Genomic DNA, 17,681 nt, shown 5'->3' with positions numbered 1-17,681 from the left:
ATACTTTCAGAATCTCTGATTTATACTTTACCCTGGAAATCGCATTCAATCCCATAAGTTATGGGTTGAATTGTCTAATGAATGAAGGTGACATCATAGTGGAGTAGGTTGGGTCCCCAATCCAATATGACTGATATACTTATGAGAAGTACACCATGTGAAGGGACAGACAAGCACGCAGGGAGAATGCCATGTGAAGACTGAAGTTATGCTGTCACAAGCCAAGGTACTACCAGAAACTAAGAGAGAAGCCTAGCGCAGTTCCTTCCCTAGCACATTCAGAAAGAGCATGACCCTACCTACACCTCGATTTCAGATTTCTGTCTTCCAGAACTGAGACAGTAAGTTTCTGTTGTTCTAAGCCACCCAGTTTGTAGTACTTTGTTACAGAAACCCTAGCAAACTAATACACCCTAACTTTAATCGTCAAAAACTAATGATTGCCAAGTCTGTCTGTCTAGTTCAAACCTCTTTTCTGAGTTTCATTCACATACATACAATGACTTCTTAGACATTTCCCACGTTTACAACGTACCTGAAAATGAAACTTGTTCAAAATGACACTAATCATTGTAACCCGCCTGATGAAATGTTCTATTCCTGAATTTTTTTCTTTACAAAGGGTACTACTTTTTTTAATGCCTCCTTTTCTCAATTCCCACATCTAATTCATCATCTCCTTTCAATATCCCTCTGGTGATGGTCAATTTCATGTGTCCACTTGGCTGGGCCATGGTGTCCAAATATTTGCTTAAACATTATTCTAGATGTTTCTGTGAGGGTGTTTTTGTATGAGATTAACATTCTAACCAGTGGAATCTGAGTGAAGAGGATTGCCCTCCACAATGTGGGTGAGCCTCATCCAATCAGTTGAAGGTCTGAATAGATCAAAAGACTGACCTTCTCCAAGCGAGAGAGAATTCGGCCAGCAGATGGTATTCAGACCTTAAATGCAACGTTGGCTGTTCCTGAGTTTTCAGCCTGCCATCCTACCTTGCAGATTTTGGATGTGTCATCTTCCATCAGCACGTGAGCCAACCCCTTAAAATCTATCTCTACATGTACACATTCTAAAGAACTCTAATACACCTCTTATTTGTGACTTCTTTAAACCTTACCACCACGGCATTAGTTCTGGCCACCACCATCTCTTGTCAGGACTATGCTAATAGCCTCATAACCTCTGTTGTCTCTGATCTTTCCCTTTCCAATCCATTCTCTACGCTTCTGTCTAAATGATTGAAGAAACTTATCCAAGCACATCACTTTACAGTTTATAAACATACGTAGGCTTTCCAGAGCTTTCAGAGTAAGACCCTTAGCATAGCCAATAGAATGCACAATCTGTCCACTACCTCCTCTAGCCTCTTCTGTGACTACTCCTCCATGCACATAAGGGAGCTAACTTGCGGGGCTATTCTGCGGACTCCATCATTTTTTAAGCAAGGATTTCCTATAAATACCCACTGCCAGGCTGAGCTCTAATGTTTTTCCTAACTGAGTGATCTTCGGTCAGGACCAGTTCTTTTGATTCCACTTATGACGTCTGTTTGCTAAATTATGTTGATACTACTCTATTTTACCACGGCTGTTTATTATTTTTTTTAAATTCTTATATTTATTTCCTGGGTAGAAAAGAAACTATAGACAATTCCTGAAGATTTTTATATATTTTAAAGTTATGAAGGATAAGCTTAATGGGTATAAATATAATTTCAGAAGATTAGCCATTCAGAGAAATCTCTGCAGAATAATTGATACTGATTAATAATTATAATTAAAAGTACATAATAATAAATAATTGGGTCACAGACTGCCTAGATTCAGATCTTGTTTCTACCTCTTACTATCTCTGTGAACTTCAGCAAGTCACTTAACTTCTCTGTGACTCAGTTACCTCCTCTTAAAATGAGATAGTAGCACTTTCCTAATAGGATTTTATGAGGCTTAAGTATGTTCATATATGTAAATCTTCCAGTACAGTTCCTAGGACATACTAAGTGCTACATGTTTTTTTTCTTACTGTTATCATTTGACAGTGCATTTATAAGTGCCAAGGTTCCATAGCCAGACTACTTGGATTCGAATCTTGGTGCTAATACTTTCTATTTGTGTGATCTTGGGCAAGTTCCTTAATTTCTATGAGCCACAGTTTCCTCAACTGTAAAATAAGATAATAATAATAATATCTACCTCACAGAGGTGTTATGAAGATTAATTGACTTAAAACATGTGAAATCGTCTTAGAACAGTGCATAGAACATGGTCAACAATATAGAACGCTTGCAATTTTCACCATCATTATATTTAGAAATAGGTGATCCATATTAATCATATTATCTTGTATCTTGTTCAGATTTTGTTTTAAATTTCTCTAACCCTCAGTGGCAAAGGCTTTGCTTTTTCATTCTTAAATTTTCAGAATGCAGCTTCCTGGTGTCAATCACTTTTTTTATTTACCCTCACTTCTTTAAAAACAACAACAACGAACAAAAAGCCTACCTTTAATATGCACTCATTCCTGCTAACAAAGAAAACTACTAGTACTTTATACTATGGGACATATGAGAACCTTGTTCTTAGGCTCACAGCTGAACAAGATGCCTCTCCCTATTTTTTCAATTTATAAGAGTGCTTTCAATATCCATTATGACTTGAAATGTTCAAGCCCCCACACAAGAGTGTTAACTGTTATTGCTCTGTCAACAGACAGTGTCAACAAAAAGAAATCAGAGCTATAAGGCTCGTCGCCCCATACCAGTTTTTCTCTTTTCATCTCACCCTCTTCTTCCCTCACCACTGCCTCATCCAGAACATAATGTAATTTGGTAAAACAATGAAGAAACACAGACTGTTTCGACAAACATATTACCTTGCATTGGTTACCAAAAATCCTGAGTGCTCAGTGAAAGGTGACAAGAAATACAGATAATAGCATGAGAGAAATTTGACACAAGTAACTAATAATATTGTGAATTTTCTACCAAGAACACAATTATTTACTTTATGGTCCAAAATTAAGTAAGTGCAATTATTTTGCACTTTATAGATCTTTTAACAAATTGGAAGCACTTCATACCTTTGTTTATATCAATGAGTTGTTTCTTTTTCTTCTGGCGTTCTAACTTTTCTTGTTCAGCTTTCTCTTTTGCAAGCTTTGCCCTCTTAGTCTTCTCTTCCATTTCTCGTCTCTTGTTGTTTTCTTTCACTGCTTCCTGTACATATAAACAAAGAGAAATAAAAATCTTTCCATTACTTATATATTAGAGAAGATGTTCAATTTTAAAATTATACATACACACATGTGTGGGCTCTCAGAGATGGAAAAGTATAGTAGCTTCAAGGTGCATGCATATACTTTTGAGAGAAACCAAAATTCTAAGACATTGTAAAGAGTTTAGAAATAACTCAGGCTTTGACGTTACCTGGGGTGCCAGAAAATTAGGGACATAAATGTTTATAGATTTAACAATAAATACACTTTCTCCATTGTTGAAATATGAAAATGTTGATATACAAGAAAAGGTTTAATATGGAACTATGGTTTAGCAAGTGTTTTTTACCACGTTATTGTACCTTTCTCTCTTATCTGCAAGATGGGGATTTAAAAAACATAAATCCTCATAAGATTTTTGTGAGGAAAAATGAAATACACTTATAAAGTGCTTAGAACATTTAGTCTATGAAGATGATGGTGGTGGTTGTGGTGATAACGATTTTATCTAATGGTGCAAGGCATGGAATAATCAGCCATATTCTCACAGGAAAGAAATACCTGCAAGTTAATAGCTTTTTACATGCCAAGAGCTTTAGAAATACTGAAACATATTTCAAACTATTATCTGTTTTATTCCAGGTAGATTATTTGTGGAACTGAAGTGAATCAGTACATTGCAGTAGATGGTATGGGATAAAGCTGAAGTAAACTGATCAGCCGAAATAATATTATTAACTTCCTTCAGCTCGGAGAATTCACTAATACAGAGACACAGCAACTGTAAGTTTCTTCCATCAAGCTGTTCTGTTTCTTTCTTCCTATTATGATTGATTAGATATACTTCATAGCATGTACCAACTATTTCACAAAAACTATTTTGTTCCAGAAACCCTAAAGAAAAGGACTGAATAACAAGAATACATCGACAAGATTTTGCCTGGAGGTGTGTATATTGAAATATTTTTCTCTTCATTTTGGAAGACACAATAGTTATAAAAAGCCCTGAAAACACTTTCAAAAAAAAAAAAGCCTCTCCCGACTTGCAAGAATTATTGGTACCTCTCCCGCCTGACCCCGTCAGGCTAGCATTAGGTTAAAAGCACAAAATGATCTGGCTCCTGCAGACAAACTTCAAATAAACGGAAATAACAGAAATATAATTTTAGAGCAGGATTTCTCACCCTCAGCACTACTGTCATTTTGGACTGGATAATTCTCTGTTGTAGGAGCTGCCCTGTGCATTGTAACATGTTCAGCAGCGCCCTTGACCTCTACTCACTAGATGCCAGTAGCACCCCTCCCCGGTTGTGACAACCCAAAATGTCTCCATACATGGCCAAATGTAGCCCAGGATAAGAACTACTAACCTAGACAGCTTCATAGAGATAATTTATTCACAAAAAATGGCAAAGTGCCTACTAGGCTGAATATAGCTTCTTTTCACAGATGTGGAAACTGAGTTCCAAATGAGTTTAAGTACCTGCCTAAGGTCTCAGATTTTTATAACTGCAAAGTTGGGAATAGAACTCACGTCTCATTGCTCCTGGTTTAGTGTTTGTTTTATTTTTCAAGGAAAAAAAGATAATATTATATGACAGTTTTTGTCAAGCAACCAAAGAAAAAATAAGTAAGACTTCATCAAAATGAAAAACTTTTATCCATCAAAAAACACTATCAAGAAAGTGAAGAGATAACCCACAGAATGGGAGAAAAGCTTTATAAATAATTTATCTGTCAAGAATATACGAAAACTCGATTATAACTCAACAATAAAAAGACAAATAACTCAATTAAAAATGGGCAAAATATTTGAATAGGTATTTCTGCAAAGAAGCGATACATATAGCCAATAAGTACACGAAAAGATGTTTGACGTCATTAATCACTAGGGAACTGCAAATCAAAACCACAATGAGGTACCACTTCACACCCACTAGGATGGCTATAATAATAATAATAAAAAAAACAGGTAATAACAAGTGAGGAGGTTGAGAGATTGGAATTCTTTGCATTACTGGTATGAATATAAAATGGTGAGTCATTTTGGAAAACAGCTGCTTAAAATGTTAAACCACGAGTTACAATATGACCCAGCAATGCCACTCATAGATATGTATATGTATACATACACACACACACACACACAGTGGAATACTATTCAACCATGAAAAGAATAAAGTACTGATATATGCTGCAACGTGGATAAACCTTAAAATACTATGCTAAGTGAAAGGAGTCAGACACAAAAGGCCACATATGGTATGATTCCATTTCCATGTAATGTCCGGAATAGGCAAACCCATAAGAGACAGAAAGTAGATGAGTGGTTGCCAGGAGCGGGGAGAGGGGAGGAGTGGGGAGTAACTGCTAATGATTATGGGGTTCTTTTGGGGCTGATGAAAATATTCTGGAATTAGATAGTGGTGATGGTTGGATGATCCTGTGAATATAATAAAAACCACTAAATTGTATACTTGAAAATGATGCATTTTATATGTAAACTATATCCTAATAAAAATTAATAAAAATTTTTAAAAGTAGATGTTTGAGAAAGGCAGGATTGAAACAAAACTTTGAGTTAGAAAAAAATATAATGTGAAAAGGCAACATATTCTCAGGCTGTGATACAAGTTGTATGATCTTTCATAAGTAACATATGAGGCAAGTAATAGAGGAGAGAAGGGAGGTTAATGCTTGTGTATATTTTATTACTGGTCGAATCTCTGACCTGGCAAATAGTCACCGACATCTGGGTGAACTCTTCTATTATCAATCTAATGGACTGTTGAGCTGCTGAGTGCTATCATTTATTATGAAGATGGAAAAAAAACTGGTAACCTGCATTTGTATTTCTTCCTTGTTCTGATGATAACAGTTACTCTTTCATGGAAATCTGTTATGTACCAGGTGTTTTAGGTGTAAATGATTTCCAACATTTACAGAAAATCTTCAAAGTTATCTATTATTTGTTCTCATTTTACAGATGAGGAAACTTAGGTTCAGCTAGGTTAAGTGAGATGCCCAAGGCTACTCAGCTGCTTAAGTACCAGAACCAGTTCGTTCACTTACACTACCATGATGTCTTCCAAGTACAATTGTCAGACAAAATACAGGACGCTCAGTTAAATTTGAATTTCAGATAAACTATGAATTATTTCTTAGTCTAAGTATATCCTATACAATACTTGAGCTATACTTATACTAAAAAAAATTCATGCAACATTTGGGACACATTGATAGGAAAAATTATTCATTACCCATACAGTACTTGGGATATACTTATACTCAGAAACTCATGTAACATTTGGGACACCTTGATAATAAAAAGGTATTCATGGTTTGTCTGAAACTCAAATTTAACTGGGTATCTATTTTTATTTGATCAATCTGGCAATCCTGTTCCCAAGACTATTGATTTTTTTATAGGCATCCTTTCACAGACTAAGACCATCTAATGCAGACAGTAGAATGATTACAAAAACACACAAGAACCCCAAATCTAAACCATATTTTGAGGAACAGAAGTGCGATATAGATTACTGATAAGCACTATGTGATTCAGGGACTGGAATCATACTACTTCTATAGCATTCTCCATATATTTCTTTCCTTTTTATTTCTTGAAAATAGAGCAAAACTAAAAATATGTGTACATAAAAATCTAAACTGATACAATTTGGGGTAAAATAAGTCAATAATTAATATTAAATAATCGCTAATGAAGAAATGTGGCATATGTGAACAGATTCAATTTCTTTTTTTTTTGCAGGGATGCATCATATTTTATTTAGCTGTTGTCACTATGAGACTTGCAACTGGCACTACAAAATCAACATGAACTTAGATACAGTAAATTATGAAACGGACCAAATAATAGGTCCATCAGTTAACATTTTAAATGTTTCAGGAATAGATTTAACTGCGAAACAGTCATGCCACTATCATGCTTTGAAATGGCATGCGTAATCCTCAAGAGACCAAACAGACAAGGAAAATAATATCTATGGCTTGATATCAATGAACATGAATGAAAGCATTTTTCAAGCCACACAGACTGCAATATGATTCTGGTCCTGATGTCACCAGTTGTCTTCACGAAGAGGTCTCATGCTGAAAAGAAGACCCTATTCCTCTTGGTGTTTTCACCTTTTGGCTCTGGCTTTAGGAAATTAGGGGTTAGAAACACGTGCCTGTTGAAATCTCTCTCCTTAAGAAAAAAAAATGAAAAAGAGGAAGGGAAATCTTAACCATGGTTTCATATCAACAATCTTGAGTTTTACTAGAGTGAAAGATAAGCCATTTCAAGACTTGGTTTAACTCTCCTAAAAATATGAAATCTGATGGGGGAGAGAGCTCTTTTGAAGGATGAGATATTTTCTTTTCATCCTAATTCCGATAAAACAAAACCCAAATAATTAAAAGAATAAAAGCAATAGGGGCAAATCTAAGTTCAGGGTTTTGTTTTAATTCCTTAAATAAGTGACTGTGATTAGCAACACTTTATATTTGCAAACCCTCACTAAACATTTTAAAACACTAACTCATGAGTATTTAAACATCATCTTCAAGTAAGCATCAGTCGTTACTTCTTAGGGCTGAGAATTCCAACTGATTCCATTCTGTCAATGTACAGGACTGTGTTCTGTTAAAAGGATGCTAATTGAAGAGAGTGTTTTGGTAGGAACCTCAAACAAGATAAGAAATGTTTACAGAAAAACAAAGTCTCAGTTTTACTGGCATATCAATTTTTCAAAAGGCAGTACAAAGTACAAAAGGAGCAAAATATAACAGATAATGTGTCTAGGATTTACTGTAAAATATATTCACCAATCTAATTTTAAATGTCTTACTGAAATCTCTATGGCCTCGCTGAAAAATATGAATGCACTTAAAATCTTAGTTCCCTTACTGTACGTAATTAACAAATGAGACGTATGGACTAAAAATGTCATATGAAAAAAAAAAAATAGACCCGCATGAAAATGCTAAGTCCTCCCATTTATTCTAATCAAGCTTTAAGAAATGGATGAAACTGATTCAGAAAATTCCAAGTGGCTCAGATGCCAGCCTCATTCATGTCAGGTCTACATGAAGGAAGCATCTTCAAACCTTGTGATATCTGAAAACGAAAACCATCACCACCAAAAACAATTCCTTACGTCCACTGTCTTCAGTGGCTTACTATCCTAGTACTGACTGCAGAAGTACTTTGCAAGCACTGTGATCTCATGGAAAGCCGCAGGTATATTTGAGGGATGGAGAAGTGGAGACATTAGGAAGGAAAATGGCTCTTGGAGTCAGTAAACCTAGTTTCAAATCCAAGCTCCCATGACTTAACCTAAAAGCTTTGTGACCTTGAACGAGTTAGTTACTTCATCTCTTGGAGTTTTGGTTTCCACATCTTCAGAATGGAGGTACTCAAACTCATTTGGTTGCTAAACAGATGAAAGGAAATAATGTTTATATAAAACACTAAAGACAATGGCTGGTAGAGAAGAAATGCCCGATACACACTGATGCTGATTATTGTGTGTAATAGAAATATCTGACACTTGGAACAGCAAGAATTTGATTGTTAAGACACAAAGGACCACATGTGTTAACAATGGTTTATTCTGTACAACCCTCTCCCTCTTTTTTGGAAGTCATGAGGATGTGACCTCTGACTAGAAAGGTAGCACCATGTGACACAGTCTACCCTCACAAACATACTGAACATCATTTTTAATCGCCCCATATTACTGGCCTCTAAAGTCATTTTTTAAAAAACAGTGATATATCAGCATCAGTTGGCACTCATGAAAAAAAGAAACTAGAAATTTATTGTTTTCTCTTTTGGACCATCCTGGGTACCTCCTGTGTGAATATACTTGGCAAGATTTGCGATTCATTACCGTATCTGAAGTTGCATGAGAATAGAGTCACATAACCTTAAGAGAATGTAAATTGGAAATGTCCCGGTAAATAAATTGGTAACTCTGGTGCCAGAGGCCTACTGTGATCACTCTGCTGAGTATTTCTCCATTCATCAGGGATGTTAGAAGGATTCGCAAATGATACGAAGTCAAATCATTTGGCAGCAATATACAGAAGCCTGGCATGTATTATACTGAAAATCTTGTTATACACTAAACATGTGTCACCGAGATACTGTTTTTCATAAAAACTCAGTGAAACACGTGAAATTCTCCCCACATTTTTCATCTTGAACTGTCCTAGCACTTGATTCTCTCTTAGCTTTAACCAAACTGTGCTTTTAGATATTTTTTTAGCCTTCTTTGTTCTTTGCTAACCACTTCAGAATTTTAAAATGTTTCTTTCAACCACCTCTTTTTAAAATAAGACAGAAAAATTAAAATTTAAATTAAAGAACTGCTGACATGGATACTGTAAATTTCTAGCTTTCCTAGATAAGTATGATGATTCTGAGGCTTCATTTTTTATGCATCTCATCGGTAAGACTTCTAAAAATTCCTGACCTGTCATTTTATGCCCACAGTAAAAAATAATGGGAAAGAGGCCTATTTATTTTGTTCCTCTCAAGTCAGGACCCACAATCTAAACATTCTAAGGAGAACAGCATACCCTGGTGAACCCAGGACGGCCTGAGGAGCTGAGAGATCTGGTTTAAATCCCAGCTGTCTAGCAACGATCATGCTTTATTGCCTTGGGCTATTTACTTAACTGAGCTAAACCTCCTTTCCCCATCTGTGAAATACCTATACTTCACAGTGCTTGTTTGCAATATATGCTGCCATTCAACACAGTGCCTGGCACACAGACAGTGTGCAATTAATGGTTATTACATTATTCCATCATTCCACAGTTGGGCAGTACCAATGCCCTATGCAATTCAGGGTCTGTACTCCGCGTCCCCCAGCCCACGAACATGCCCACCTCTGTGCATGCACACTAGGGAGAAGGAGGTATCCTTTCTGATACGGAACTCTTACAGTATCAGGTAAACATATGAGGAAAAAAACACATGTTCTCTCTCATACTCAGAAATTTCAAACAGAGAACAGGACTTGCCTTTCAGAGCCATGAGACAAAAGATACAGATAGAAGAGCTAGAACAACAGGAAGTTGGGGGGAGGAGTGAAATTCTTGTGTTAACAAACCATATTGGACAAATCTAAGAAACAAAAACATCATGGAATATTTTGTTCTGTGGACTAATCATGAAATTCACACATCAGCTTACTTAACGCTCAACACACCTTACAGGGCTGTTGGCATAAACTGAGGGATCAAGTTTCCTGTGGGAACGACTGGGTTTTGTTTTTCTTTTTCTTTTTTGGTGTTATTGTTTGTTTTGTAACATCTGGAGTTAGTTCTGTGATGTCCCTGAGAAAATGAAGTATAAACTATAAGAAGAGGCCATTTGATTTGGAAATTAGAAGTTTGCTTTTATTTCTTTTGTATTTATCTCAGAACGTGGTATTCACTTGATCTGCCTTGAGATTTATAGAGGGTTCGGGAGAATTAGCCTCTACTCAGTCCTCTACTCCAGGCCCTGCTAAGCTTTCTTATACTTTTCCTATCTTTACCCATAGGAGGCTGCTAGTTCTACTGGAAAACCATCTACTGAAGGATTTCAAATGGAAGGTAAGATGAATGGTATAACCTCTTTGCTTGTTGGTGGGGTTCTCATTTAATTCTAGGCATCACGGGCGGCAAAATAGGTAGAGATGGAAAGGGTGTCCAAACCAGTGAACTACAATTACAGCAGCATTGCTCTTTCCCTGTCCCAGAGACGTCCTGACCTTGACAATGCCTTTCCATCATTTTATTTAAAAAAAAATTCTTAAAAAAATTCTCCTTTCTTCCCTTCTATTTCTGCTTCAGATGGCTAGATACCTAATACATTCTTTACTTGAACTGTTTTGGCAGCTAGTGACACTTTTGCAATTTGCTACACTCGCCTGTAACCAAGGATAAGAGTTCTGGGAAGCACAGATCCCAACATGTTACCACTCACCGATGTGTAACCTGGACCGCGTCCCTACGTGTTTGTATCGGTGGATGAATATCCCAAAGAATACGAAAGGTAATAGTGAATCGGGACTCGTATACTCTTCCACATCTTTCTCACTCCCGTTTCAGAATGACCATGTCAGGTTACGAATGGGAAGATGTGAGCGGAGATGAGTTTTTCAGCATTGGAACAAAGAATGGAACAACCAGGTGATTAGAGAAAAATCCTACATAAGATGGTGGCAGTGATTCATTAGATTTTTCAACTGCAACTGGGGACAAATTAAGGCTTTCCATGAAAGCAAGGAAAGAATCCTACACTTTAATTAACATCAAACAACATTAGATATCCCTTTTCTATAGTTTTTCACAGTGTTTAAAGGGCATATTGGATTGAAGGAGTCACGACAAATGCTTGGGGCAAAGAATTTTCAGCTGCAGCAACTACACTCAGGGAATTAGTACCCGAGAAGATTTTGTTGGCACTATAACACTGCTAAACTTTTTCTTTTCCAGAGATGTCCACTTATTATGGTACAAATGACCTATAGGGTTCCTCTTATGCAAGATTTCATGACTATTTCACCAACCAATCAACACAATTGTAACTGCGAGGTATAGCTTTCTCACTGGGGTAACTGAAACATTGATTACCTTATTCTAGTACTTAGGTGTCTCAATAATAGACACTGAACACCTATGTAAATATGAGCATCACAGAGGTATAATGGGTCATAGGTAACCTGATAAACCAAATCAAACAAAATATACATTTTCTGCCCTCTTAGTTTCCTGAGATACTATGTCCTTTCCTCCCTACAAAACAGATTGTTTTCTCCCCATCTCCTTTCTAGACTACACTGCTGTCTCCCATCCTTTAATTTTTGTCTTCTCCTAAAGCTCTGTCCTCATCTCTTTCCCCCGCCTTCCCTCCTTCTCCATTCTCTCTGCCTGTCTGCCTGTCAGAGAATCCATTTATTCCCACTTAGAGTTGAAGACAAGAAAGCCCTTCTAGCAGCCAACAAGGCCTTACGTGACCGGGCCCCCTCCCACCTCTGACGTCATCTTCTCCTCAGTCCTCTGTCCCAGCTCTCCGGTCTCCTTCCTTCAGCACCTTTACATTTCCGTTCCCTCTACTCTGACAGCTCCATCAGGTCTGCTTAAATGCCTCCTTATCAGTGAGGACTTCCCTGACCACCTAACATTAACCCCCAACCAACTCCCTAGCTTCCAATTCCCTACTGTATATAGTCTTCATAACACAAAAGGGCAAAACCTAGTGAAACTTTTCATACCCTTCACATTTGCTAAGAATTAGCAGCTGGGGTTACTTGAGTTATATAACATTTCTTAAAAATGCCACTGCTTAGTGTTGCTGAGGCCTAATACCCATGACATGTCACACTGACATAGCTCAACACTCTGCAGCGAAAATTCACTTGTGTAGACATTAGTGTTTACAAAGAATCTCCAAAGGTTTAAAAGAAAAGATGCATTCTAATTTTGAAAATGAGTCTTTGTTTTGAATGAGATATTTTCAGGATTCACAAACACCAGTAATACATAGCTTTTCCAGTGATCTTTTGGTTTAAGACAAAGCCATCTCAGGTTTGGGTGGATGGTTTAGATGAAAAGTTCCTTGAGTTTATTTGTATAAATGACTCCCTTTAGACGGAGGGGAGACTCATAGAAGAAACTGGTCTGCTGCAGGTTAGGGAGCAGGTTAAGTACACATAAATCCTAGTACACATTCACTGAATTAGCCCTCTTGTATTTAGCACAACCAGCTTACTGTTCAGCCTCCTTAGGAAACAAATAAAAAATTAATGTCTCTTTCACATGCTGTACATATCTGGAGGTTTGACAGACAAACAGATCTTTGTACACCAGCGTGGTCACGAAGAGAATCGCAAAGGTAAATTATTAAAACTGAGAAGAAAGAAAAAAAGAGACTGTTATGTGCAAATCTTCTTGGATATTAAACTTGCAGTTGGTTACAAAGCGGTCATGCACGGATAATGAAGGCTGGCTGTGATCCCCAAGGCCTTCTTTCAAAATCTGCCTTTACAACTGCAAAACCAAGTGATCTGAAGTTGGAGGAAAAACTGCCTCTCCCGTCACAGTCTATTAGAATGCTGAACTCTGATTAGTTAGAAGTTAATCTACAATCTGCAGCACGGAAAAGGTTTCCAATGCTACAGGTTTCTGCAGACGCATTTTTCTTAGCAGGTATTTGAGTAGCCCTTTTTTCCATCTGGGAAAGAAAAACAATTGAGTTCGACATGCCTCTACGGACTCTACTTGATTAAAATCTATGAAGCGCTTTGAGCGTATATAGGAAGTTAATCTATAACTTAAAAAAATTTTTTTTATCTTGAATCAAAGGAACAAAATGAAACTCTAAAGTGACTGATACAATATTTTAATGGGAAAACGTTTTGGAGAGGTATGGGCGGGGGAAAAGAACAAAACAAGTGGTATGCTACAGGTCTGGGAGCTGAGTTTACTGCCGTCTTACTGTCACCATCTTAGAAGATGGAAAGGCAGCACAATCAGTAAGGTTTCTGATGAGACCAATTGGGGTGGGTTGAAAAGCACCTTGGAGATTTGGATAAGAATATCAAATTACCCTGACAAGCAGGAATACAGCCTCAGAACAGGAAGGGCCCTCGGAAAATGCTTGTTTTCGTCTCCTACCTGTGAATAGGGTTCCGTGACTGCCCATAGGAACCTGTGCCGATCCTTTATTACTTCTAAAAGAAAATACTTCCTTACGTTAACTAAAAACTGTCAGTTTCTTAAGGCCACATCTTATGTATATTGGTCACTGAGAAATAAAAACCTGGTCAATATCTTCCTTAAAATTTTTTGCACAGAGGTGTAGCTTGTTCCCAGGACAAGTGGTGCCTGCGTCCCACAAAATTCTTAAATGCAATGCAGGGGAATTTCTTAGTTTGTAGGGTAAAGGTTGGGGAGGTGGGATGGGGTCAGAGGGGCCCTTAGGAAAATTGGTTTGGACTCCAAATTAAGCCACGCGATACCATTTTCTAGAGTAACAACTCTCTCATAGAGAGTTCTTTCTAAAAATTTAATAATGTTTACGTTTTCCTCTGGGTCTTCTCTCCACTTGTTGGACATTGCTTTTTAAATTATAGGCTTCTCCATCTTCATATGTCTTCTCCCCCCAAAAGAGACAAAGCAGGAAACAATAACAAAACAAGAGACGGGCTAACCAATATGCGGGGTAAGGATATTCCCAGTTTTCCATGCTCTAATTCTCCTAACACACTCATATCATAGCATTTGTTCTGTAACATTTGAAGGGGCAAGTGTAAACTTTTAAGATTGGTTCCGATGTATCTGTTGAAACCATGAATCCCGTCCTTCAAATAACCACCTTGGGAAGCCATAAACTTATCTTGGTGAGGGCCATTGGTGATTGAAACTGCTCTTTCAGAATTAACCTCTGAATCTAATGACATTCAGTCTCATTGTTTTAGATGCACAGTATTTTTGACCAGACATTTTGTTGCCCAGTTTGCTTATATATCTTATTCATCAAACTCAGCTCAGTATCACTTTTGATCATTTTCAAAAATCAAATCCACTCTGAAATTGCAAAGATTTAGTACCCCTGAAAAGATCTAAAGCACATGCTACATAACCCTTAGGGAAAAATCAAAACAGCCCTTTCCAAAACATTGAGGGCAATGTCCTCATCTTTCAATTAAGATAACAAGGGGGATAAAATTCCCATGACACTACATATGATTTGACTTTAAAAAATAGACACACCTCATATAATGCTGATTCATGGTCAGTTGTCTTCCACTAAGAATCAAAAATCTTTTTCTAGGAAATTTGTGCACATTCTTATCTCTATGCTATCTGCTTGCTGCCCTTAATTATTTTATATTTTACTAATTCCTAACTGACCTTGATCTTATTTCTGAGGGAATGTACACATCAAAAAAAAAAAAATTAACGGAGTGTTAGAAATCCCTCCGGACATATTGCCACTGATATAGAGACAGGGAAAGAAAGACATGGCCAAGGAAGCAGAAAAGCTAAGAGAAATGTAGCCTTGTTTGTATCTAGTGACTTGTACCTTCCCTGAGAACCAGGAAACATTCATTCATTCATTGAGTATCTACCATGTATTGTCACATACTGTTTTAGTTCCTGAGGGAGCAACAATGAGCACTACGGACAAGGTTCTTATACTCCTGGCACTTAAGGGTCATCCAAGAAGCACTAGAATGCTCACTCTCTTTTAGTCAATTTCCCAGACTCACTCGCCCGGAGCACTGTCTTACTGTCAGCTGAAATAATATTCTAGAGTCTGGAATCTAGATCCTGGTTTTGTTTTGTTTTTTTTTTTTGGTTTTTGTTTTGTAAATCATCATTAAGAATGAATGTCACATGGGAAGGAATCAAAATCTTAGCAAATAAAGAGAGATTTCATTCTCTTGGATATAAGGCACCAATTCTTTTTCCAAAGTAAATTAAAATGGTTTTGCTCAATTTGCTTTTCACAAAGACATCTTGATTGCCAGTCAGAACTCTCTGTTCTTCTAAGTAGAAAGTGATTGTTTGATGAATTGTCCTACCTTCCAGGATACTGACAGCAAGATGTTCTTACTGTAATTATGGGGTAGCACCTTTCCCTTTATTGATGCTGCCTGAACAATCAGACAATCAGAGTAATTTTCATCTGTAGAGAAATACACACACACACACACACACACACACACACACACACACACACACTAAACAACTAGTGCAAGGCAAACAACACAAATGGAGAAGGGAGCACTGACGAGGCATGGGTAAAAAAACGGCAACACAGCCCCTAGAGGTCAGAGCGGTCCTCAAGTTAACCCCACACGTCCATGCTAGATTGTTGGTAAGGGAAGTGTCATTTTTGTTAATCAGAAGAGAGAGAGCATACTGGTAAACCTCTCCTTCCTCATTAAATTCCAGACCCCAAAGGCTGTTTCACTAACCATCACTACAAGATGCACTCATCCTTTCTTATATATGATGTTAATATATCTGTTAAATATTTAACAGGCATTCAGATACCCATATTGTTTCCTTTATGTACATTTGCTTCAGTCTTGGCTTATTTTAACAGCCTCTGAAAAGGCAGGCACTGTGTTGGTTTCGCTTGCTTCATGTGTGGTATTATATTCAGAGAAGCGCTGTTAAGTTTAAGCCCAATATAGCACCTAATACAAAGGAGGCACACCATGTATTATTTCTTAATTAACGAAGACAGCAATGATTAATTTATTGTAAATACTAGCTTTGCATGTGTGATAACATTCTTATTTGAGTTTAATCTTTTGACAAGCTGGCCTTTTTAAAGAGCTGTGCTTAGAATATGGCGGAACAACTGTAAAGGCCCAGAAGGATTTACCAGGAAGCTAATGAAGCAAAAGCATCAGGACCTCTGCCTTGCATGGGAGGGGCGCTGGCAAAGTGTTTTTGTAAGATCTGCAAAAGAAAGACATGTTTATATTCTTTGCTTTAAAAGGGTCTTCCCAAATTGTATACATGCAGGACTCACACATGTGAATCCTCCAATGTATAAGGGATACATGCAAACCTGAAAAGAAGTCTGACGAAGAATAAGAGAAGTGCCAAAAGTTTGGGAAATGCCAAACTATAGACAAAAGATAGATAATTAGGTTCAGGGAAGATGGGATTAAGGGATGTAACTATATCTATGGATGTGAACTGGATATTGATTTAAAGGAAAAGCTTATCAGACATCTTCCCTATTTCCAGAAGGCAAAATAATAGGGCCTGCATTTGAATTCTAAGAAAAGAAACCCTGAGAATTCAAGTAACTTTAGAGTAAGAATGGCAAAGCAGTGGAACAAGTCAAGTTATGAAATTGCTTTCTCTAGAAACGTATTTGAAAGATTAGCTAGTTAGCTGCTAAAGGTGTTGGGAAAACATGCCAGGTGCCTGACTTATGAGATACATCCACTGGGAATGCCTCAGTTTCTATTCTAGGGTATTTTGGCTGTATGGGTGTAAGTGTCTGAGTCATTAGTTTATAAAACAGGATAAATAAAATGAATATACAATTTCATGCCTCTCTTTGACACCATGAATCTGGAGTTGTTATAGCCAGAAAGAGTTGATCTGTGAAAATACCAGGAAACAATATTATAAGGCAAATCACTTCAAAATTGGGTTTGGATGGGATAGAGGTCGGAACCAGAGATATTTTGCTTTAAGATCCCCTTTTCAAAACCAGAAATAATAAGGACATTGTTTTATAGTGGTGATTGCATTCTGGGAAGCAAGCCATTCCATCTGTATATGAGCACTGCGGCTCCATTCCACAATGTAAAACCCATCTCACTTGTGATTATATCCTTGATCATGACCTAGATTTGGTCAAATATCACTACTTACTTACTTACTGATGGGAATATCCTTTTCTCATTATGCTAATGATCTACTGCCCTCT

General features: G+C 37.2%; 1 protein-coding gene across 3 annotated transcripts in view; it reads right to left on the bottom strand.

Moving 5' to 3' along the window:
* DIAPH2 (diaphanous related formin 2) overlaps nt 1-17,681 on the bottom strand; it is an 832,169-nt gene that overhangs the window by 189,395 nt on the left and 625,093 nt on the right. For all 3 annotated transcript variants that reach the window (XM_019756670.3, XM_019756672.3, XM_019756671.3), the window contains one exon: nt 3,080-3,215. In XM_019756670.3, the coding sequence (XP_019612229.2) occupies nt 3,080-3,215 (136 nt within the window). The remainder of the gene's footprint in view (nt 1-3,079; nt 3,216-17,681) is intronic.

The sequence above is a fragment of the Rhinolophus sinicus genome, chromosome 18, assembly GCF_057876585.1.
Source record: "Rhinolophus sinicus isolate RSI-liver-muscle chromosome 18, RSI-T2T, whole genome shotgun sequence".
NCBI lineage: Eukaryota > Metazoa > Chordata > Mammalia > Chiroptera > Rhinolophidae > Rhinolophus > Rhinolophus sinicus.
The sequence above is the reverse complement of the archived record's forward strand: the minus strand, read 5'-3'. Positions and strand labels throughout refer to the sequence as shown.